This window comes from Musca domestica, unplaced genomic scaffold (assembly GCF_030504385.1).
Source record: "Musca domestica strain aabys unplaced genomic scaffold, Musca_domestica.polishedcontigs.V.1.1 12, whole genome shotgun sequence".
Classification (NCBI taxonomy): Eukaryota; Metazoa; Arthropoda; class Insecta; order Diptera; family Muscidae; genus Musca; species Musca domestica.
This window is the reverse complement of record NW_026712155.1, coordinates 10308856-10333175: the sequence shown is the minus strand read 5'-3', so window position 1 is coordinate 10333175 and position 24320 is coordinate 10308856. Positions and strand designations below refer to the sequence as shown.

The window sequence follows — 24320 nt, the reverse complement described above, 5'->3', positions numbered from 1 at the left end:
TTCGCTTTTAGAAAGTATTACAATCATGTTTATGGGCCTGCTGGTTCTTGAAAAAAATCTTTAAGAAACCCAAGTGTATCCTTAAAAAGAAATTCAAATCTTAAAAAGAAAAAATCCACATGTCCATAAAAAAAACATTAAACTTGATGATTTCTGATCCACAAACAGAAAAAATTCGGTTTGATGGTTTGTTGATCCCTAAAAAATAATCTTTGTGAAATCCACGTCCTTGCGAAAAATCTTAAAAAAACATTATTTTAAAATTGCTTGAAAATATCTTTAAAACAATTTTTTTTCTTGTTTGGTTGGGCCTTATAGTAATATTCTTTGAAAAATTAAAATTTGATGGTCTCTTGGTCCTTGAAAGAAATATTTTTTAAAAAATCCACATTCTATTGGTCTTTGAAGAAATGCTCTGCTGATGGCCTTTCAAAAATCCACATTTGAAAGTCCTTGAAAGATATTGCCTTAAAAAGTTTATATTTGAAGTTCCTTGAAAAATATTGCCTTAAATAAGTTTATATTTAAGATCCTGGAATGAAAATCCCAATAGCCTTAATAATTTACGTTTATAGGTCCTTGAAAAGTATTTTTTTAGAAATCTACGTTTGAAAGTTCTTGAAAACGTGTACATCGAAATATCGGCCTTTGAAGGTCTTTGGAAAATTACATTTTCTTTGACAGAAATGTTCCTTAAAAATTTACTTTTGAAGGTCCTAACAAAAAAAAAAAAAACATTGCTTAAAAAATCCACGTTTGAATGTCCTTGATAAAATATCCAAATTTCCAAGGTGGTCCTTGAAAATTATTCTGTAAGAAAGCCTTCTTATTGTCTGTTGTCTTTGCAAAAATAATTTCCGCATTGGTTGGTCCTTGAACAAATATTTTTAATAAGATCCTTGACCTCGTTGGCCATTAAAACAATATTCTTTTAAAATTTGTCCTTGCCATATCTTTCTTGTGTGATTTCGAAAATAATTTTACAACCCATCTTCATTTACATAAATCTTTGTCAATCCTTTTGGGAGACACCCCCCCACCCCACCCAGAAAAAAACCGGAATATCCTGCTGATTATACAAGCCTCGTTAATATTAATAGATGTAACACAGATTTATTCACATATGTATGTATGTGTGTGTGTGTGTATGTGTGTGTATTTGCCCCTTTATGGCTTGACTAACACTTACCCTTTAGACATTCTAATCTTTTGGAAAAAAGAATGGATATAATTACAGAGAACCACATATTCTCACGCACACCAGAGCACATTTTGTGTGAGTGTATTGGTGTGTGGCTCATAAGGTATTCATTTTAAATACCTCGTCTATCTGGGGGGATTTTATTCATTTATTTTTTTGCTTTTCTTCTTTTGGCTTTCTTTATTTTCATAGGATTTTCAGTTACGGTTGGAAATTCTAAAACTGTTGGTCGCTATTACCGGAAATCATAGTAAAATATGTTGATCTACAGAAACACAGACACACATGCACACACATACATTTACACTCGTTTATGCTGGCACACATAAAGTTATAGTCCTTTCATGGCAAAAGAATGGAAATATGTTTGGAAGGCATATCCATGTGTGTGCGAGTTTGGTCTGGATGAACGGGTGAGTGTGTGTGTGCAGGTGTGTCTGTGTGTTAAAAAGGCCAAATGGAAATTTTATACTTTCATCGTTTCATCCATTCATATATTCATTCATTCATTTATGTATGTTTAAATTACACACATACACACACACACACATTCAGACTAGGATTATTTTCTACATTCATAAAGTTTCTCTTACAAAACACGTTTATTCGGAAGCTTTGTATGTGTGCCATTCTACCATCACCACCACTACTACCACTACAGCGACAGCTACATCTATATGTATTCGAAATGGGTTTTAACTTCCTAATGCACTCAATTCCAGGTGGCCCCCGTAATTTGTCGGCAATTTGCCTAAGAGCAGCCAAACCGACAACGGCATCACCACCAACAACAACACCAAGCCCCCGCTCACCTTTGGCTGCCTCACGGCTTTCTTTGTTAGCCAGCCCAGCGGCAGGCATGCTAATGTGGCAGAGTGGAGGGCGCTGAAATGATTATCTCTTGTGTTAAATTGAATGACTGGTGGTTGACTGCGGAATGTGAGAAAGGACCTCCCCTCCCCTACCCGTGATCGACAGAGGACGTATGCCAGGGACCTGGATGGCTTTTCTGTGTGGGTGTGTGTTTTTCCATTTCAATTCAATTTCATTTTTTGGAAGCGACTAAAGGTGTCTTTTTGCGTTGTTGTTACTGCTGTTGGGCCATTATTATCATAATTTTTAAAATGTAGTTACCTCCTGGTTTATGACAGGTTGATAGCTATTCCACATATTGTAGCTGTGGCAGGGGTTTGTACACATAACTGCTTACTTCTCTTTCATTGGACCTGCATCCGCTCTTCGCCTCCTCCTATTTTCATTGCTCCCCTCTAGTCCTGTGTCTCTTTTTCATTTTTTAAATGTGTATGGGCCATTTCCCCCCCTGCGATGAGTGAGGAGACTCGTAACAGTTTTTTTATTTATGGAAATTTAAAAAAAAAATTAAACCACCACCAGCGTCAGGCGGAGGAAAAGGACGAAGAATTCACCTTCCAGCGCCATGGAGTTAATTATTTTAATGAATGATTTATAATATTTTTGTTATGGTCTTTTATAGTAATGTCGGTTGTGTTTTTTATGCGTCCATGGTATTTTGTAATTTCCTGTTTTATTTTTGCAAATAAAAATATCGTTGGTGTTGTTGTTGTTGTTCCATTTTGTTTTGTTCCACTTTATTTGTCTCATAAAGTACGGCCAAGTAACTGAACCATCATTAAAAGTTATTGAATAATACTAAATTGTGTCATGTTGGCGGGAGAAGCAGTAATTTTTTGCTGGCCGGGGGTAAGGAGGGGGGAAAATGAATTTAAGTGAAATTTTAATGAAAAACAATAATTGAAAATATTCGCAATGAAAAGTTTTCGATGTCGATTATTTTTAATTAGCGAAATTTGAAATAGAAAATGTACGAATGTCCTTGAAAAATATTTCTTAAAAAATCCAAGATTGATAGCATTTTTGCCCTGAAAGTATCACTCATAAAATCCTTGACCTTTTTGTTCCTTAAAACAATATTCTTTTAAAATTTGTCCTTGCCAAATCTTTCTTGTGTGATTTCGAAAATAATTTTACAACCCATCTTCATTTACATAAATCTTTGTCAATACTTTTGGGAGACACTGAATTATGAATTTTGGAAAGTAACTAAAATTAATAAAAAAAATAAATTATAAAATAAAATAAATAAATAAATAAAAAAATATAATAAAAATAAATATAATAATAATAATAATAATAATAATAATAATAATAATAATAATAATAATAATAATAATAATATAATAATAATAATAATAATAATAATAATAATAATAATAATAATAATAATAATAATAATAAATAATAATAATAGTAATAATAATAATAATAATAATAATAATAATAATAATAATAATAATAATAATAATAATAATAATAATAATAATAAAATAATAATAATAGTAATAATAATAATAATAATAATAATAATAATAATAATAATAATAATAATAATAATAATAATAATAATAATAATAATAATAATAATAATAATAATAATAATAATAATAATAATAATAATAATAATAATAATAATAATAATAATAATAATAATAATAATAATGTGCGACAAAATTTAATTGTTTCAAAAATAACGAGAAGCAATATTCCTAAAAAATACCAAGTATGACGGTCTGTTGGCCCTGGAAAAAGTAATTTAAAAACCAGTAAGGAAAGCTCAAAAGTCGGGCGGGGCCGACTATATGATACCCTACACCACTATGCATATTAAGTAGAGCTCTCGTAAAAGGGTTTCAGAGCTCTATGAGATATTTGGTACAAAATCAAAATCTATCTAATTCTATCGTGCATTTTACGAACTATAGCTATCTCTGAACCGGGTTTCTCCAAATTTGACGTATTAGCTTCTAGACTGAATTCGGTCTTATGTACGAAAAATCAGGTGATTTGGGCTGATATTGACCATTTAGTGCACATTTAACCCGAAATCGGATGAAGATATATATGGGAGCTATATCCAAATCTGAACCGATTTCGATAAAATTTAAAACAGCTATTCCTGTGCTCCAACTAATACCTGGTACCAAATATCACGGTTGTGGAGTGAATATTACGAATGTAAGGGACTAAAACACTAAATCGGATGAAACATATATATGGTTGCTATATCTATATCTGAACCGATTTTCACTAAATTTGATATACTTGCTTCTAGGCTGAATTTGGTCCGATGTACTAAAATTCAGTCCATTTGGACTTATATCGGCCATTTGGTGCACAATTAACCCGAAATCGGATGAAGATATATATGGGAGCTATATCCAAATCTGAACCGATTTCGATAAAATTTAAAACAGCTATTTCTGTGCTCCATCTAATACCTGGTGCCAAATATCACGGTTGTGGAGTGCATAGTAGGAATGTGAGGGACTTAAAGATCAAATCGGATGAAAGATATATATGGGAGCTATAGCTATATCTGAACCGATTTTCTCCAAATTTAATATACTTGCTTCTAGGCCGAACTCGGTTGGGTGTGCCAAAATTCAGGTAATTTGGACTGATAGTGGATATTTGGTGCACATTTAACCCGAAATCGGATGAAGATATATATGGGAGCTATATCTAAATTTGATCCGATTCTCACCAATTTCAATAGGGTTCGTCCTTGGGCCAAAAAAATATTGTTTGGAAAATTTCATCTCAATCGGATAATAAATGCGACCTGCATTTTGTTCACAAGAATACATGGACAGACGGACGGACGGACGGACAGACGGACTGACATGCATAAATCGACTCAGAAAGTGATTCTATGAAGGTTCTCAAAAGTAAGTATGGGTCTATCTCGTTTCCTTCTCCATGTTACAAACAAATGCACAAAGACATAATACCCTTACCACTATGTGGTGTAGGGTATAAATACACAGTTCTAACTGTCCTTCACAAAAAATTGCTTCAAAATTCCACATTCTTTTGGTCGTTGATGAAGCTTTATTTTAAAAATCCAGGTTCAAGGGGTCCTTGAAAAAAAAGATGAAAAAAGTAGCAAATTGGCTACCCTTCATAAAAATCCTGCGGGAAAATCTAGCAGATTATGAAAGTAGAGGTCAAAAAAGAAGAAGTTTACATCGAAAAAGTAGAGGAGGATTAGCCAAATAGAGGAAGAACAAACTTTGCTGTGAAAAAGATCTGCTAATAGAACTTGAGTCGAACTTGGAGTGTTTCTAGTGTTTAATTCGCATATGCTAAATTGCGATAAGTTCGAAATAAATACTACTTTCCAGAGAACGGCCCATATAAGCCATCATCCACACCAAATATGCCTGATGAGCCGCTTAACCAACGGCGAAACGCGTCGCATAGTGGTGAGTGTGTGATAGTGCCAATCTGGCTTTCCTGTTCACTGCAAATTTCATATCATTAACCTGGTCTCGAAAGAGAAACAAACATAGAGGAGGCAAGTTCCCCTTCTTATGGAAATTTTTGGATTAAGATTCCACGGAATCCGCGTATTTTAGCTATATGGTGTTTTCGGCAATATTGCAGATAAAAATACGAGGAATATTGTGGTAGAATATGTTATTACTTATGCGAGTCTCCAAAATGGTCGTCACACGCTGCCCGAATGTTGCTCTGCGCTATTTTTGCCCATTCCCGGCGAAGCACTTGCTTGAGGTGGTCGACACGTTGGTATTTTATAGTGTCAATTTTGCCTTCCAAAATACTACAGACACTAAAGACTAATTTTTTACGGGTAGCTTTACTAAATGTGCATTGTGACCCCGCCCGACTAAATAATGCATTTTTTTAGGGGTCTCATAGATCCCATTGTGCGTATGAGTCATATGTGTATTTCATATCTCATTGCGTATACGCCCCCCAAACATCGATTTTGTTTTTAAACCATTTTTCCAATGAGCGAAAATTAATCAAAGTGAACCACACTCACTACGCCTTACTCTCTTTCTCTCTCTCTTATTTTTCTCAAAAAAGTCCCCGGTTGTTATTGTATTGGCATGGCAAAAAATAAATATCAATTATTTATTTGTATATTTACTGAAAAATGATTTAAAACGTGTTTTGGTCAATTTCAATTAAAAATACAACCATGTCCCCGTATCCTGTTTCTCAAAAAAGAAAAGCGAAAAAATGTGTATGAAAAAACATACATTCATAAATATTTAAATAAATGACCAGGCGAAATGCAAAGTGAAAAATGGAAATGGAATGGAAAAACACAAAATATACCGACCGAAAATTAATAAAATATTTAAGACATATGCCTCGAAAATCACAATCATTTTGATAGTTTTTTTTTTTTTTAATTAATGAGGACATTGGATATGGAAATTGTAATGTAGTCCACATATGAACGTAGAGGCAAAATGGTTGAGAGTTAAAATTACTTTTCCTTAAGTAAAATTTTATTTACACACATATTTAATACTGCACTTCATATATTTTTGTAAGAAGTTTTTTTTTTTTTACATTTAAATTGACATTTGAATTTCAGCCGGCGCACTCAAGTCTTATTTGCATAATTTACTTTTCAAGGAGTTGCAAATAATATTTCGCCTGCCATAAGTCTCCTTAAGAAAAGTGAAATCTCTGAATGCATTACAACCCTTTCTTTTCTTCTAGAGCATTTCATTTCTCATATTTCCTTTCATTGAATACCTTTCCTTTTTCTTATGCCTCGGCATTGCGTGTTGTTCACATAGTTTGTTGGCTTCTTTTTTTCCACAAGAATGTAACTTGCCACTTGGGATAGAGAGAGTGGAAAATACAAGGACTTTATAAAAAGAAAGTACAATTGTTAAGTTGCAAACTTTAGTGGCAGCAACAACTGCCATCACAATAATAGTTGCGAGTGGCAACAACATTATCAGTAATATTGCTAACAACATGTTGTTTAAAGTCGCTAAACTTTCTGGATTTCTTTTTCATTCTTTTGAAATAAAAAAAAAAAAAAAACGTATTTTCTTAAGTACTACATATGCATATGTCCTATAAGTTTTAAAATGATATAGAATGTCGAAATAAGGGAGAATAATAATGGGAAACCATTATTGGAAAATCAAAAAATTGCCAGTTTTTAATGAATTTGTTTCGATCTACTAGATATACAAAATGGTATATTCCTTTAAGGATATAGTCACGAATTCCATTTGAACAAATTCCGTGGGTTGATAAATTTCATATTCACATCACATCTCTGGTCGAGAAAAATAGTTAGTTACTAAATTTGATTAGAACCGCTGACCTGTTTCGCAAGTTATGAGAGATATGAGTATTGAAGATTTTAGAACCTTTGTCGATGTGTATTATCTTCACAGCATATCTTGTGTTAGTTAAAATCTTTTGATATGTAAAATTTGAAGAAGAAAATTGAAGAAATTTTTAAGCGTAAATTTATTCAACATTTTTAGCCGTTACACCTAAGATAGGACAAATAAAAATATTACGATTTGAAATGTTTGTACAAAATAGGTTTATTCTTTCTGATTTCATAAGGTAAATTATTACGCGGTGACAATTTTGACCTTTTGTGGAGGAAGTACTTATTTTACCCATCTCCGAACCCGATCTAAGTTTGGCAATAATTTTACGATGCACGAAGTTTAGACCAAGCCTGCCAGACAAACGAGAGGACCAACATCCCTTGATCGAAACCAATTAAAATAATAAAATAATATATATGGCACTCGAAAATTTGTTCATGGAACTTATGTTTCAGGGCATTCTTTAACAATTTAAAACTTGTTTAAATTTATCTTTAAGGGATACATAATCTCTGATTACAACTCGACCGACCCTGAAAAACAACATATCCACCCATGGTAGATTGTTGGCCCTTAAATGTTAAATGTTCATTGGTGCTTGAAAATATCTTCTTTACAAAATCCACGTTTCATGGACTTTTGATCCTTGAAAAATATTCTTTGAAAAAATTTAACTTTATTGGTCTGAGGTTCCTAAAAAATGTTCTTTGAAAAAAGCAACATTTAGTGGTCTGAGGTTCCTAAAAAGTATTCTTAGAAAAAAATCAATATTTATTGATCTGAGGTTCCTAAAAAAATATTTTTTGAAAAAAATCCACGTTTCATTTTCTTTTGGTCCTTGAAAAATATTATTTGAAAAAATCAACATATATTGGTCTGAGCATCCTTAAAAAAAATGTCTTTGAAAAAATCCACGTTTCTCGGTCTAAGGTTCTTTAAAAAACATTCTTTGAAAAAATACACGTTCCTTGGTTTTTTTTCCTTGCAAGATATTATTGTAAAAAATCCACGTTTTGTTTGTCCTTGAAAAATATTCTTTGAAAAAATCTAACTTTATTGGTCTGAGGTTCCTAAAAAATGTTCTTTGAAAAAAGCAACATTTAGTGGTCTGAGGTTCCTAAAAAGTATTCTTAGAAAAAAATCAACATTTATTGATCTGAGGTTCCTAAAAAAATATTTTTTGAAAAAAATCCACGTTTCATTTTCTTTTGGTCCTTGAAAAATATTATTTGAAAAAATCAACATATATTGGTCTGATCATCCTTAAAAAAAATGTCTTTGAAAAAATCCACGTTTCTCGGTCTAAGGTTCCTTAAAAAACATTCTTTGAAAAAATACACGTTCCTTGGTCTTTTTTCCTTGCAAGATATTATTGTAAAAAATCCACGTTTTGTTTGTCCCTGAAAAATATTCTTTAAAAAATGCACGTTTCTTGGTATTTGGGTCCTAGAAAATATATTATTTAGAAATTCCACTCCTTTGTTCTTTTGGTCCTTGAAAAATATTCCTTAAAAAATGCACGTTTCTTGGTATTTGGGTCCTAGAAAATATATTATTTAGAAATTCCACTCCTTTGTTCTTTTGGTCCTTGAAAAATATTCCTTAAAAAAATCACACTCTTCGTCTTTTGGTCTTTGCAAAATATTTTTTAAAAAATTCCACGTTTTGTTTGTCCTTAAAAAATATTCTTTAAAAATCCACGTTTCATGGTACTTTGAAAATATTATTTAAAAAATCCACTTTTATTGGTCCTTGAAAAATATTCTTTATAAATTCAGGTTTTTTGGTCCCTGAAAAATATTCTTTATAAATCCAGGTTTTTTGGTCCTTGAAAAATATTCTTTATAAATCCAGGTTTTTTGGTCCTTGAAAAATATTCTTTATAAATCCAGGTTTTTTGGTCCTTGAAAAATATTCTTTATAAATCCAGGTTTTTTGGTCCTTGAAAAATATTCTTTATAAATCCAGGTTTTTTGGTCCTTGAAAAATATTCTTTAAAAATCCACTTTTCTTGGTCCTTGAAAAATATTCTTCATAAATCCACGTTTCTTGGTCCTTGAAAAATATTCTTTAAAAATCCACTTTTCTTGGTCCTTGAAAAATATTCTTCATAAATCCACGTCTCTTGATCCTTGAAAAATATTCTTTAAAAATCCAAGTTTCTTGGTCTTTGAAAAATATTCTTTAAAAATCCACGTCTCTTGATCCTTAAAAAATATTCTTAAAAATCCACATTTCTTAGTCCTTGAAATATATTCTTTAAAAATCCACGTTTCTTGGTCCTTGAAAAATATTCTTTAAAAATCCACGTCTCTTGATCCTTAAAAAATATTCTTTAAAAATCCACGTTTCTTAGTCCTTGAAAAATATTCTTTAAAAAATCCACGTTTAATGATCTTTGGATCCTTAAAAAATATCCTTTAAAATTCCACAGCCCTTGAAATATATTCTCTAAAAAATCCACGTTTCTTGGTCTTTTGGTCCTTGAAAAAATATTCTTTAAAAATCAAAGCTTTCTGGACTTTTGGTCCTTGAAAAATATTTTCATTCCTTGAAAAATATTATTAAAAAAGTCCACGTTTCTTTGTATTTTGGTCCTTAAAAAATGTTATTTCAATCATCCACGTTTGATAGTTTTTTTGGACCTTAAAATTTATTTTTTTTAAATGTATAATTAATAGTCTGTTGGCCCCAATCTACGGTTAATACATATTTAAACGAAACCTTGATTTCTTATTAAAAATCTCTTATATGTCCATAGCTCTGCTGATTCTTAGAGAAATGTCCCTTAGAAATGTGTGACTGTAATTCTATTTCTTCGTACAGAAACATTCCTTAAAACATGGACATGGATAGCTTTATTTACCCAAGAATATTGTTGGGAATGTCCTGACAAATTTTTATTTACAAAAATCTGTAGTTCATAAATTCATTAAAAAATATGCTTATAGTTTACCATGCCATGAGAAATATCCTTAATTTGTAATGTTAGCCGTTGGGAAATATTGTTTGCTCAAACATTTTGCGAATAATTCTATAATTTCTTAAAGAAAGCTTTAATTTTGTTGTTATAGTTCCTTTTTTATTTTTATAACTGATTTGATATTTTTATAAGAATATCAAAACATAAACATTGATTGGGTCGTATACGTAATGTGGCATAAAATTAATACATCACGCATACGCTCCATTGACAACATTGAAAAAAAAAACAAACAAACATCTTCACATAAAATAATTCTCTTAGTTTACTCCACTTTTTTGTTCCTTATGCAAATATCCTTATGTGCAACATATTTGGTTCCTCTTACATTCTATTACACTATCCCATTACCTTCCTAACGCTTTACAATCCATGCACACACCATTAGCAATATTTCTCAAATAATTACACGAGTTACATATCACCTACACGTTGCAATATTTTCATGATTGGTGGTGATGATGATGTTGTAGACGTCGACGACAATGGATAGTAAAATACGCAATGAAAGAATGACGGAACGAGCGAGCGACTGAATGAGGGGTAAAGTGGCACATAAACATTACTTACATTCGACATGGTTGCTGACGACGATGAGAAGAAAATCGTATGCAATTTAAATTTTCCATTTCAAAGGAAATGTAACACACACTCATGCATACACATGAAAACACAAAGCTATAAAGCATTCATGCAAACGCTGTGCATGCTAGCGAGCGAGCGAGTCAGCTAGCACGCATATGGTTATAAAAACAGGCAAATAACTCTCACATATAATAAACATAAAAGAGCGACATACATACACACACACATGCTTGCATAAATGTCTGTAGGTAAGAAGAATAGGAAGACGTTTTAAGCATAGATGCAATGCACACACGCACACAAACACACACACACACACATTAAAAGTAAATACATAAAATGTGGAATACATGCTATGATTTTGCCACTTTTCACGCACAAACACTTATTCACAAAAAGATTTTGTTTATACAACATCAGCAGAAATGAGTAGGAAGGTGGGGAGGGGTGGTAGGGACAAGCCAAGAAAATTAATATGTTGTATATACATGTGAGTGTGTGTGTGTGCTGAACAATGTTGAATGAACGCACCACGAAAATGATGTGTGAATAAAATAAACAAATAGTTAAGACAAAAATAAACAAACAAAAGCACACACACTTACTTACATATGGATATACAGCCACAAAAATGTCATCAAAAGCAGAAGAAAATGTACTCTGTTTGGAGGTTTTTGAGTTCCTGGAAAATTTTTGAGATAGTCCTGAAAAAATATTTTCTGGAAAAAGTTCTATAAGGATCGTAATTAGAAGAATTATAATCTAGGATTACAATTTAGAAGGTAATGAAAAAATAATTTAAAAGGTTCTGGAAGAATAATTTAGAGGAATATTCTCTAAAAACTTAAATTAAGGATCCAATATTTATTAGTCCTTAATCATTTTTCTTTAAAAAATCTACGTTTATTGGTCATTTGGTCCTTGAAAAATATTCCTTAAAAAATCCACGTTTATTGGTCTTTTGGTCCTTGAAAAATATTCTTTAAAAAATCCACGTTTCTTGGTCATTGAAAAACATTCTTAAAAAATCCACGCTTCTTGGTCCTTGGAAAAATTTTCTTTAAAAAAATCCACGTTTATTGGTGTTTTGGTCCTTGGAAAAATTTTCTTTAAAAAATCCACGTTTAATGGTCATTTGGTCCTTGGAAAAATTTTCTTTAAAAAAATCCACGTTTATTGGTGTTTTGGTCCTTGGAAAAATTTTCTTTAAAAAATCCGCGTTTCTAGGTCTTTTGGTCCTTGAAAAATATTCCTTAAAAATCCACGTTTCTTGGTCTTTTGGTCCTTGAAAAATATTCTTTAGAAGATCCACGTTTATTGGTCACTTGGTCCTTGAAAAATATTCTTTAAAAAATCCACGTTTCTAGGTCTTTTGGTCCTTGAAAAATATTCTTTAAAAAATGCACGTTTCTAGGTCTTTTGGTCCTTCAAAAATCCACGTTTCTTAGTCGTTTGGTCAGGAAAATTGGTCGGTGAAAATTATTCTTCAAAAATCTAAGTTTCAAGGACTGTTGGTCATTGAAAATATTCCTTAAAAAATCCATATCTCGAAGTCCTTTGAAATTTTTTTTTCTTTACAAATTCACGTTTGATGGTCTCGAGGTCTTTGGAAATACTTTTTCTTTTGAAATCCTCGTTTGATGGTCTCGAGGTCCTTGGAAACACTTTTTTTTAAAAATCTAAGCTTGATGGTCTCAAGGTCCTTGGGAACATTTTTTCTTTAAAATCTACACTTGATGTTCTCGAGGTCCTTGGAAAATATTTTTTTTTTTTTTTAGAAATCTACATTTGTTGGACTCGAGATCCTTGGAAACATTTTTTTATTAGAAATCCACGCTTGATGGTCTGTTGGTCCTTGAAAAAATATTCTTTAAAAATCTACGCTTGTCCTTTTATCCTTGAAAAATATTTTTTAATAATAAACGCTTGTCCTTTGGACCTTGGAAAGCTATTCTTTAAAAAAAGTCCTTCAGAACTTAAAATAATTCTTTATAAATCCACACTTGTGCTTTAGACTTTGAAAAAATATTTTTAAAAATCTTCGATTGTCCTTTGGTCTTTGAAAAAATATTTGTAAGAATCCAGGCTTGTCCTTTGCTTCCTGAAATTTTTTTCTTTAAAAATCCACACTTGTCCTTTGGTCCTTGAAAAAATATTCTTTAAATATAAAAACTTGACAATCATTTGGCCCTTAAAAAATTATTCTTTAAAAAATTGTTTTGTCAGATAGCCTATAAGGAATATTCCTTAAAATCCTAAATATAGACCAATTTCTGAGAAAAACTCCCCACCTTCTTGAATTGGCAACCCTGCGAGCATTCCTCCCAAAGCAGCTTATAATGCACTAGCCTTACAATGAATCTCATAAAAGCATAAAACACCAACCGCATAGAATAATTTGCCAAGACTGAAATAGTAATAAACTAGAGAATGTCGAAGAAGATGAAGAAAATATTAAGGCTCTTTGGCTGGCTGACTGACTGCCTGCTGGCACAATGACGTGGTGTCGTCGCACTTTATATTAAAGCCAGAAAAGAGATCGCTAAAGAAAAACTTCTTCTTCTTTTTTGCGTGAGTTTGTTGTCTGTGTTCCTGTTTTGGTTTGACAGCTCGACACAATAAGCGCGAGTATCAGATTCTTTTTGCAACACTCATATGATGACGCATAAACTACAAAGATGTTGAGCCCAAGAATATGCCATGTGATTTAAGACATTAATGTTTACACAAACGCACGCTCAGACAAATAATCACACACACACACACACGCATAACGACATAACTTTTGTGTAATGAAAGTGCGTGTCTCATTTTATTCGCAAGTGTGTGTGAATGTTCTATGTTTTCTTTTTTGGTGCACAAACAAATTTGCATGAGCTAGAAAAATTGCATGTTTCTGTCGTCTATTAAGGAAAAGAAAAAAAAGCACCCGGCAAAAGAAAAGAAAACAATCTTTGCCATTACATGAAAATGTGGTAGTTGCTGTGGCAGCCAAGCAATGTGTCAGCCAGCCAACCATTCATTCGTTCATTCATTCATTGTTGGTGGTACAACTAATTGCAAGTGAGACGTAATGTTAAAGCGTAGGGCGAAGTAAGTGAAAAATATAAAAATGTTAGCTATTTCTCTATTGAATTTTATTCAAGGATTAAGGACCTAAAAACTGATTTTTGGGGAAAATAATTTTTAAAAGAGCAAGAGGTCCAGAATAGAAAAAAAATTAACAAGGACCAACGACCAATTGAAAGTGGATTTTAATGAATATTTTTGCAAGGATCAACGTACCATCAATCCTGGAGTTATTAAGGACATTTTTTCACGGACGATCAGACCATTAAATTTGGTTTCTTCAAAGAAAATATTTTTTTTTTTTTAAACCAATCATCGGAGATTTAATGGAGAATATTTTCCGAGGTCTAACAGATCATCAATCATGGATTTTATTAAGTATTTTTTCATGGGATCGACGGACCTATGAATGTTGACTACTTAACAAATTTATTTAAGGACCTATATACCATTAAAGGAGGACATTTTTTGATAAAATGTTTTTATAATATTTTCTCAAGGACCAATAAAACATTAAAAGTGAATTTATTAAAAAAAAAAATTTCAGGATCAATTGTAGTTTATTATAAAAAATTTTCAAAGGATTCAAGAACAAATTAACTTGGATTTTTAAAAAGAAAAAAAAAATGTTATCAACGATTCCTAGACCAATTACGTGGGTATCTAAAATAGATGTATCCAAGGTTTAAAAGACCAAAACACGGGGTTTTGTTGGTGCAATTTTCCAGGGGATTAAACACCAATAACCTGGATTTTTAATTAAATCTATCCATAGACCAATAAGTGAGAATTTTTTAAGGAATCTTTGCGAGGATTGAAAGACCAATAAAGGAAGATTTTTTGATGGAATTTTTTCTTGTATTAAAAAAACAAAAACCAGATTTTTTTTGAGGGAATCTTTAGAAGTAATGAAAGTGGATTTTTTAAAGAATTTATTTTTTCGAGGATTAGAAGACTAGTAGAGGCGAATTTTTGAGTAATTTTTTCAAGGACGAAATGGCAAATAGACTTGTAGTTTTCAAGATTTTTTTTACAAAGATCACAAGACTTGGATTTTTAAAGAATTATTCGGCTAATAAATATGGAATTTTGTAATTTTTTTAGGTGTTTCAGAAATTTATCAAGGATAAAAGGATTATTTGGTAAATTTTTAATGTATGTTTTCAATGATTAGAGGACAAACCACCCTGGATTTTCGTGGGAATTTTTTTAAGGATTTACTTTCAAGGATTTTAGATCCAATAAACGCGGATTTTTAAACACATTTAGGGATCAATTATCCTGGATTTTCTAGAGATATTTTTAAGTTTTTTTTTTTTTTAAGATTAAATGATCAAAATACCTGGATTTTCTTAAGAATTTTTAACAACAATTTAGTAAGATTTTCTCAGGATTATATGTTTAAAAAAATGTTGAATTATTGTGAGCATGGATTTTTCTATTTTTTTGCTTTTGAAGAAAGATTAGTAACTATACAAATTAAAGGACTCATACATCTTAATTTTAAAGGACTCATACATCTTAAGTTTTAAACAATTTTTTAAGGAATCAAAGACTAATGAGACTTGTATTTTAAAACAATTTTTTCAGGGGCTTCTTCAAAGATTTTTTATTTTTTTCAAGGACTCTTAAGGATTAAAATTTCAAAAACGTGGATCTTGAAAGAATTTTTTCAGCGACTTTTAAGGATTAAAATTTCAAAAACCAGGATTTTTAAAGAATTTTTTCAGGGACTTTTAAGGATTAAAATTTCAAAAACGTGAATTTTTAAGAATTTTTTCCGGGGACTTTTAAGGATTAAAATTTCAAAAACGCGAATTTTTAAAGAAGTTTTTCAAGGACTTTAAGGGATTAAAAGACAAATAAACGTGAATTTGTAAAGATGACTTTAAATGAGTAAAGGGTTGTTGATGTTTAAATAATTTTTTCAAGGACTTTTAGGGATTGAAAGACTAGTAAACGTGCATTTAAAAGAATTTTGTCAAGGACTTTTAAAGATTAGAAGGCCAATAAATGTGTATTTTTAAAAATGTTCTTCAAGGACTTTTAAAGATAAATTGACAGTAAACGTGGATTTTTAAATACTTTCTCCAAGGACTTTTAAGAATTACAGGGCCTCTAAACGTGGATTTTAAAAATACATTTTCAAGGACTTTTAAGGATTAAATGGCCACAAACCGTGGATTTTTAAAGATAATTTTAAGGAATTTTGAGGATTAAAGGACCAATAGATGTGGATTTTCAAATAATTGTTTCAATGGCTTTTAAGGATTAAAAGGCCAAGAAACGTGAATTTTGAAATAAGTTTTTCAAGGACTTTCCAGGATTAAATGGCTAAGAAACGTGAATTTCTAAATATTTTTTTTTTTCAATGACTTTTAAGGATTAAAGGGTCGATAAACGTGGATTTTTAAAGATTTTTTTTTTGCAAATGGCTAAGAAACGTTGATTAATATACAATTTTTTCAAGGTCTTTTAAACATTAAAAGGCCAATAAATGTAGATTTTTAAAGAATTGTTTCAAGTACTTTTAAGGATTAAATGGGAAATAAAAGCGAATTTTTAACGATTTTCTTCAAGGATTTTTAAGGAATAAAAGGTAATTATACGTGAATTTTCAAAGAAGTTTTTCAGGGACCTTTAAGGATTAAGAGGCTAATAATAGTGGATTTTTAAATAATTTTTTTTCAAGGACTTTTAAATTTTTGCAAGGACAATAAACGTGGATTTTTTAAAAAAAATCCAAGAAAATTTGAGGATTAGTGGGCCAGTAAGGACTTTTATGGATTAAAAGGCCAATAAACGTGGATAATTAAAGAACATTTTAAAAAATCGATGAACCATCAAATTCAATTAAAGTGGATTTTTTAATGATTTTTTGGAGAACCAAAAAGTCAATAACAACACATTTTTACATTTTTTCTTCAAAGCCCAAGACATTAATATGCCCGTATTTCTATGAATTTTTAAAGGTATGTGAGTACAACAACTACGAGTGAGGTAAATGTTTTTTCGAGGACTACGGTATTAAAATTTGTTTATTTTATTTTTGATTTTACCAATTTTGCCAAGACTAAGAGACAATAAAACATTGATTTTTTAATGAATATTTTTCAAGATATATATTGCCAAGAATCGGGTATTTACAAAGTTTTTCTCAAAAAATGGAGATTTATTTTAAAAAAAATATCTTTCGTCCATAAAAATTTACGTTGATTTTTTGAAGAATTCTCAAGTATTTCTTTTTTTTAAGAGAGGCATATGAATGCTTCCTGTCTATGTTAATTTGGAGGCTAGTGCCTGTTGATTTTTTAAGTACCAATAGACATTAATTTATGAAAGTTTTTTTCGAGACCCAAGACTTTAATACACCTTTATATTTTAGGTATTTTTATAAGACTAATTTTAAGAATTTAAATATATTTTCAAGGATTATGGCGTGGATCTTTTAAAGAACAGTTTTCAGAAGGCAGCGTTTCTAGAATAGGGGACTTTTTTTTTATAAAATTTCATTAAGAACTAATAGTCCAATAAACCAGATTACAAAATAAAAAACAATAATCTGTTATAGTTGCCCAAAAAATTACGTTGGTTTTTTGAAGTATTTGTGAAGGACTCTTTGCGTCCTGGTGGACTTTAAGAAATATTTTTAATGGTCTAGAAGGAAAACTAAAGTGCTTACAGTTGGTATTTTCAAGGTGGGACATACATATAATTGAGATCTTGGAAGGCTTATTAGGAGGCCAATAAATGCGAATTTTATAAAATATTTTTTTGTAATGACCAAATGGCCAAACAAAGTTTTTATAATTTTTTTTTATTTTTTTAATTTTTTTTTATTTTTTTATTTTTTTTTAATTTTTTTTTAATTTTTTTTTTATTTTTTTATTTTTTTTTATTTTTTTTTAAATTTTTTTTTTCAATGACCAACAGACGAAAAACTATTATTACTTTAGAATATTTCTCAAGAACTATAGAACCAAAAGTTGTAGATTATCTAAGGAAACCCTCTTATTACAAGTAATATATCTTCAGGATATATCCTCACAACCTCTCAAATATTTCTTCTATATTCCCCACAGTATCTCCATATTTCCTCCCAATAAACTACTTTAGCATCAATAAACTCCAATAATTTTTAGATGCAACGAACATTCCATTTCCCACCAGATTCAATGTGGTTTCATTATTACTGGGCAGTGAATACAACGAAAAGCTGCAGAAAATTCCTTTTGTTTAAAACTAAAACAATTTTCAATAATAAAACTAACCTCCAGCAACAACAACAGCACCAACAATAACAATAAAAAAATTGTGTGTTCATTGTTTTCAAAAAGAATTTTCATTTGAATAGAGAGTAGAGCATGATTTTGAATTTCAAAATGCGCTCGGCGCACAGTCAAATTGACCGATAAAATTTCCATTAACTGATGATGATGATGACGACTACGACGAGGACGAAGAATACAACAGCCATGCTGATGATGATGGCTATGGTTATGGTGATTCAATAAACTTCATACTCATACATGTATTCACTGGCTCACACACACACAAATATCCCATACAATTTAGCAATGCACGCACTGCAACAATGGTCCGCATGCAGTCAAGTCCAGTCCAGTAAACACTTCCAAATAATGACTGCGGTTGAGCAACCGCCGACCAGAAGGTTATATTGAAAAACATTGAGAGATGTTTTATTTCATTTCATTTCATTTTTGTTCTGTTTTTGGTGTTTTCGTTGTTTGGTTGTTTTTGGGGTGAAATGATGAAATGCCAAAATCAAAGCGAAATTCATCAGATGCACCGCATGGAGGAACAATTGTTGTGTGTATGTGTGTATGAATGTATTTATATGTGTGTGTGTGAGTTTGTGTTTTTTTCCAGCAATTATTTAGTGCCAAATCAAAACACACAGAAACATTTGCACGCACACAGAGCCAGCCGGTAGTTTAAACTGATTCCCGCTGGTCCATTGAGGATCAAAACGAAACCATTACTGCAATACTTCTCTCTCTCTCTCTTTTTTTTTTTTTTTTTTTTTTTTTGGCTCCAATATTCCATTCAAAACTAAAATTGGTGGGTCCTTTGGTCACATTCAATTCCATGGTTTGTTGCACGAACTGTATTGTTGTGGTACAAGCAATTTAATAATGCAGCTCTGTGACACTCTGCAACCCCCCCCCCCCCCCTTCCCCGCCCTATTTTCTACGACCCGACCACACAGTCGGCGGCATTGTATTGGCAATATTCAAAAAACAAAACACACGGACAACGAAAATCTCCACAATAAAAACGAAACTCCGGCTATCATATAAAACGGAAATATATTTTTGCCGGAACACCAGTAACAGCAGCAGCAGCAACAACAATAGCCTGTCTGAAAAAAAAAATCCACTGACTGTGGAGGGTAGGCAAAAAAAAAAATAACTCACACTTCCACACAACGGAAATATAACACAATGCCACATATTTGATGCCGAAACCAGGAAAAAAACGAAAATTATTGGAACATATGGTTGCCACGGGCAGGGCAGCAGCAGCAGCTGTGGAAATCGATTTTAATATTTGATTGGGAGGTATTTTTTCGGTTATCTGCCAGTTACCCTTTAAGGGAGGATTTTCTATTATGAAGTAATTATGAGAAATGTTTGCTAATTAGCTAGATAATATAAAAGATGCTAGAAGCGGGGCCAAGATCTTGGATTTCTAAATAATTTTTTCAAGGACTAGAGGAGCTATAACGATGGACTTTTAAAAAATGATTTTCCCTATCCTGGATAAAACAGATTTAATTCGAAATTTATTTTTCGGTGACTATAAAGTGAGGACAAAATTCACTGATTATTGAGGAATATATTATTATTAATTTTTTTCAATACCTTTGAGTACAAAATCTGTGGTATTCAAAAAAGATCGTGGTTTTTTTTGACAAAATTTATAAGAACTATCTGATAATTAACGTAGAGATATTAAAAACTTTATCTCGGCAGAAATCATACATTTTTATACCCTCCACCATATATAGTATGGAGGGTATATTAAGTTCGTCATTCCGTTTGCAACTCATCAAAAAATTAATTTTAGACCTCACAAAGTATACATATTCTTGATCAGCAAATTCTATGTCGATTTAGCTATGTCCATCCGTCTGTCCGTCTGTGGAAATCACTCCAGCTTCCGAACGAAATGAAGTAGATTGATAAAATTTTACTCAAATGTATGTTATGTCTGCAGGACTTTTGGTATTGAAAATGGGCTATGTAGGTCCAAGTATTAGCCCCCATATAACGGTACCTCCGGATATTCGGTATTTTGATTATTTTAGCGACATTATTCAGCGGAATTGTTTCAAATTTGGTATTTGAAGTTCGAAATGGATACTACAGCCTATGACAGGAGATTGTCAGTGCAGGTCCACGTCTTCGTATAGCCCCCATATAATTGTACCTCCCTAGAGTCGGTATTTTGGTGATTTCAGCGACATTATTCACCGGAATTGTTTCAAACTTGGAATTTGAAGTTCGTAATAAAGCCTATGACAAAAAATTGTCTGTGCAGGTCCACCCCTTCGTGTAGCCCCCATATAACGGTACGTCCCGATATTCGGTATTTTGTCGATTTAAGCGACATTACTCACAGGAATTGTTTCAAATTTAGTATTTGAAGTTCGAAATGAATACTACAGCCTAAGACAGAAAATTTTCTGTGCAGGTCCACGTCTTCGTATAGCCCCCATATAATTGTACCTCCCTAGAGTCGGTATTTTAGTGATTTCAGCGACATTATTCACCGGAATTGTTTCAAATTTGGTATTTAAAGTTCGTAATGGATACTACAGCCTATGCCAGAAAATTGTCTGTGCAGGCTTATGACAAAAGTTGCGTATGCAGGTCTACGTTGTCGTATTGACCCTAATATAACAGCTACATTCGGTATTTTTAAGATTTTAACAGAATTTTTAATTTATTTTTTGAGAATTGCCAAATTCGTTCCAAATGGTGGAGGATATTCTAAGTTCGGCCCGGGCGAACTTAGAGCCTTTTCAACATTTTTTTTTTTGAGATTTTATGAAATGAAAGCAAAAAATGTCGGAAGTAACATCCGATTTTGGAATAAGTTTCGAATTTGTTACCTTTAGCACGGATTATGGCCTTCAAACGGCCAATGTAACCGTCACACGCTGCCCGAATGTTGCTCTGCGGTAGTTTGGCCCGTTCCCAGCGAAGCGCTTGCTTGAGGAGATCGACACTTTGGTACTTTTTAGTGCCAATCTTGCTTTCCAGAATACTCTATAAACAATAGTCCAACGGATTGGTATCCGGAGATTTTGGTGACCATTGTGCGCTGGAAATGAAGCGAGGAACCTCATTTTGTAACCATTCTTGGGTGGCGGTGGCGTTCAGAGTGCGATGGTGTTGAGTCCTGGTGGAATGTCCAAGGTCTGCGGCCATATTTTCGCGATAATATTTGCCATTTATTCTGATGCCATGGTCGGTTAGTACCAATTTGAAATGGCTCTCATTTCAAATTTTAAAACTTTGTCCAATACAGAGTATTCAATTTTTAGTTCATTTTAATAATTTTCTTATTTTTTTGGGCGAATTTACAAAGACTCAGCCTTGTAATACGCTTACGGACCAAGATTTTCAAGTTTCTAGCTTCAGCCGTTTCGTCTGGGCGTTAATTCTCGGTCAGTCAGTAAGTCAGTTATTTCAGTACTTTTTTATGTATAGAGTTTTTAGGGTTGAAATAAGCCAAAAATTTAAAATTTTCCTGTTTTTACAGTCGCTCTACAGATTACATGGAATAAGCCTAGCATTTTGGATGGTCATTGCTTACTTGTTTTAATTTTAATCAAGTGAAAATAACTCCCAGTAGCAATTTTTTAAACTTCCAAGTGTATCTACCTTAAAGTCTTATATTTTGAATTTCTTGCCATAATATTTAAAGAAAATTTATTAATTTATTTGCTTAAAAATTGTCTTTCTTCTCAGAAAAGCATTTGTCATATAACCTTAAATAACTTTCTCTACATTTGTTTAATTGTGTGTCTTTTCTTCATTCATCTTTTTTTCAGATCAATGTTAGCTGAGTGTCAACAATTGTTACCAACCCACCAGAAGGAATAATAACAACAACAGCAACAACATCATTTCATCATCATCATTTTTGACAGAAGCAACAACATTATCATTATATTGCCAATTATAAGAAATGATTTAGAGGCAAAGAAACTGACACAAACACACACACACAGTCGCAATTGATGGCATTGGTGTTTGATGCTCTCCGTAAAAAGGCAATAACATTTCAGACAAACAAAAATTACAACAACAACTACATTTATGTGTTTTCTTTGATGTTAAGAAGAAATTGTAAATAAAATAAACGCCTTAAATTATGCAAAGGAATTGTGTGCATGAACGAGGCATTTGCTGTGCTGTGTTACTAACACACCACCACCACCAACATCCCCACCACTCTCATTACTCCAACAACACGAACGAGTGTTACCGTTGTTGTCGTCGTGGTTGTGTTTCTCTTGCTCTCGGCATTTTTTAGCCTCGCAAACAAACAAGTAAGCAAGCAAGCAAACAAACAAACCAACACACCAACAGCCAGGCAAATAAACAAGACAACCAGCATTCGTAAATAACAATCAATTGGCTTAAGGCTTATTTATGGCATAAAACCAAGCAAAGGTAAGACGTGGCTAAAGAAATTATTCGCAAGAAAGCAGGAAAACGACAAGAGAATCTACTCAGGGGCATGAGGTGGAGAGAGAGAGAGTGGGAGAAAAAAATTACTACTTACCTGTATGACTGTCTGTCTCTCTGTGTGTGCCAATGGCGGCAAATTCATGTAACTGTTTTTTCTTCTTCGTTGCTGTGAAAGGCAATTGAATTGAGGCAATCCACGGTTGGTGTCTTAGTATTGGGGGCGGCGGAGAAGCAGCCGAGTCGATGAAAAGTTGTTGTTTTTTTTTTTTTTTTTTGTGCGGCAACTATGAATGGAAGATTAATGGGAAAATTTAAACACCATTTAACGGGCATTGGTAACGAAATAAAATACCGGCAGCGGCAATCCAGTCTTCAGGCCACACCAATAAAAACTTCAAACGTAAAACGGCAAATGATAAAAGAACACCTTTGAAACGAAAATAGCAAAGCCCCAAAGCGAAACAAACGTAACAAAACAAAAAACCTAAAAGGAAATAAATAACATTATTAGTGGAAAAGTAAACAGTAGCAGCATTTTTTGATCAACATATCAGCATTTAAAAGCAATTGAAAAACACAGAAAACAAAAAGCAAACACGAAAGGCAAACAAACAAATTGGAAAAAAGACATCATCATCAGAAAAAAAACGTGAATTTTTTTAAACAAACAAAAGCATCAAAAGAAAAAAAAAAAAACAGAAAATATATAACCCGTCCTTGCCGCAATTAGCAGCCACCATATAATAGCAACAACAACAACTACTTTCAACATGGAGCCTTCTTTATACCACTACATCAGCATAAGTCTCTTGGTTACCCTATTGCATTTCTCCAAAAGTCATGAACACACAGATGGTTTTAAACCGGGTAAGTTGGAATTGTTTTATTGCCCTGGAGTCCACCCCTTCCCCCCATGAACTCAAGGCCATGTGGCCAGTTTATACTCCACTTGATTTTAATTTATTAGTTGTTCCATTTTCCCTTCTTTATTTTTTAAACATTGTCCTACCTATGTTCTCTCATTTGGCAGAGTAGCTGCAATTTATCACTTTTTTCCCCTTCCATTTTGGGGCTACATATCTCCCACGCTCTTTTTTTGGGAATGGGCATAACATTTAATAAAAATATTGTTATTATTTTAATTAAAATTGCGGTTGCAAAATTTCAATGTTCATCGTTTTTGGTGTTTATGTTTTTTCCGCGTTTTTGTTGTTATTGTTTTTCTGGCTGTATTTCGCTGGCCTTTCTCTCGCCGCCGCACACAGCCACACAATTGTGTTCATGTTTATTATCATGAACATTGTATCCATCTATGTGTGTGTATGTATGTATGTATGTACATAGATATTCGGTCATGTTCGCGGCACATAATTTAATTAAAAATTTTGTTGTACAATTACAAAATTGTATTTTTATTTTAATGTATTTATTTTTTTTTTGTTGTTGTTCGGTTTTGTTTTTCTCTGCGAAAAGTAGAGTAGTTTATTATCGTTTGCATAACTGGCAATTTGTGTAAAATTATGATGCAGATGATG

At 32.1% G+C, this 24320-nt stretch overlaps 1 protein-coding gene across 1 annotated transcript in view; it reads left to right on the top strand.

Annotated features, from left to right (window-relative positions):
* Positions 1–24320, top strand: part of LOC101887652 (synaptogenesis protein syg-2-like) — a 339666-nt gene that overhangs the window by 133364 nt on the left and 181982 nt on the right. Inside the window, exon 2 of the mRNA XM_059132308.1 lies at positions 22143–23652. Within this exon, the coding sequence (XP_058988291.1) occupies positions 23556–23652 (97 nt within the window). The 5' untranslated portion in view covers positions 22143–23555. The remainder of the gene's footprint in view (positions 1–22142; positions 23653–24320) is intronic.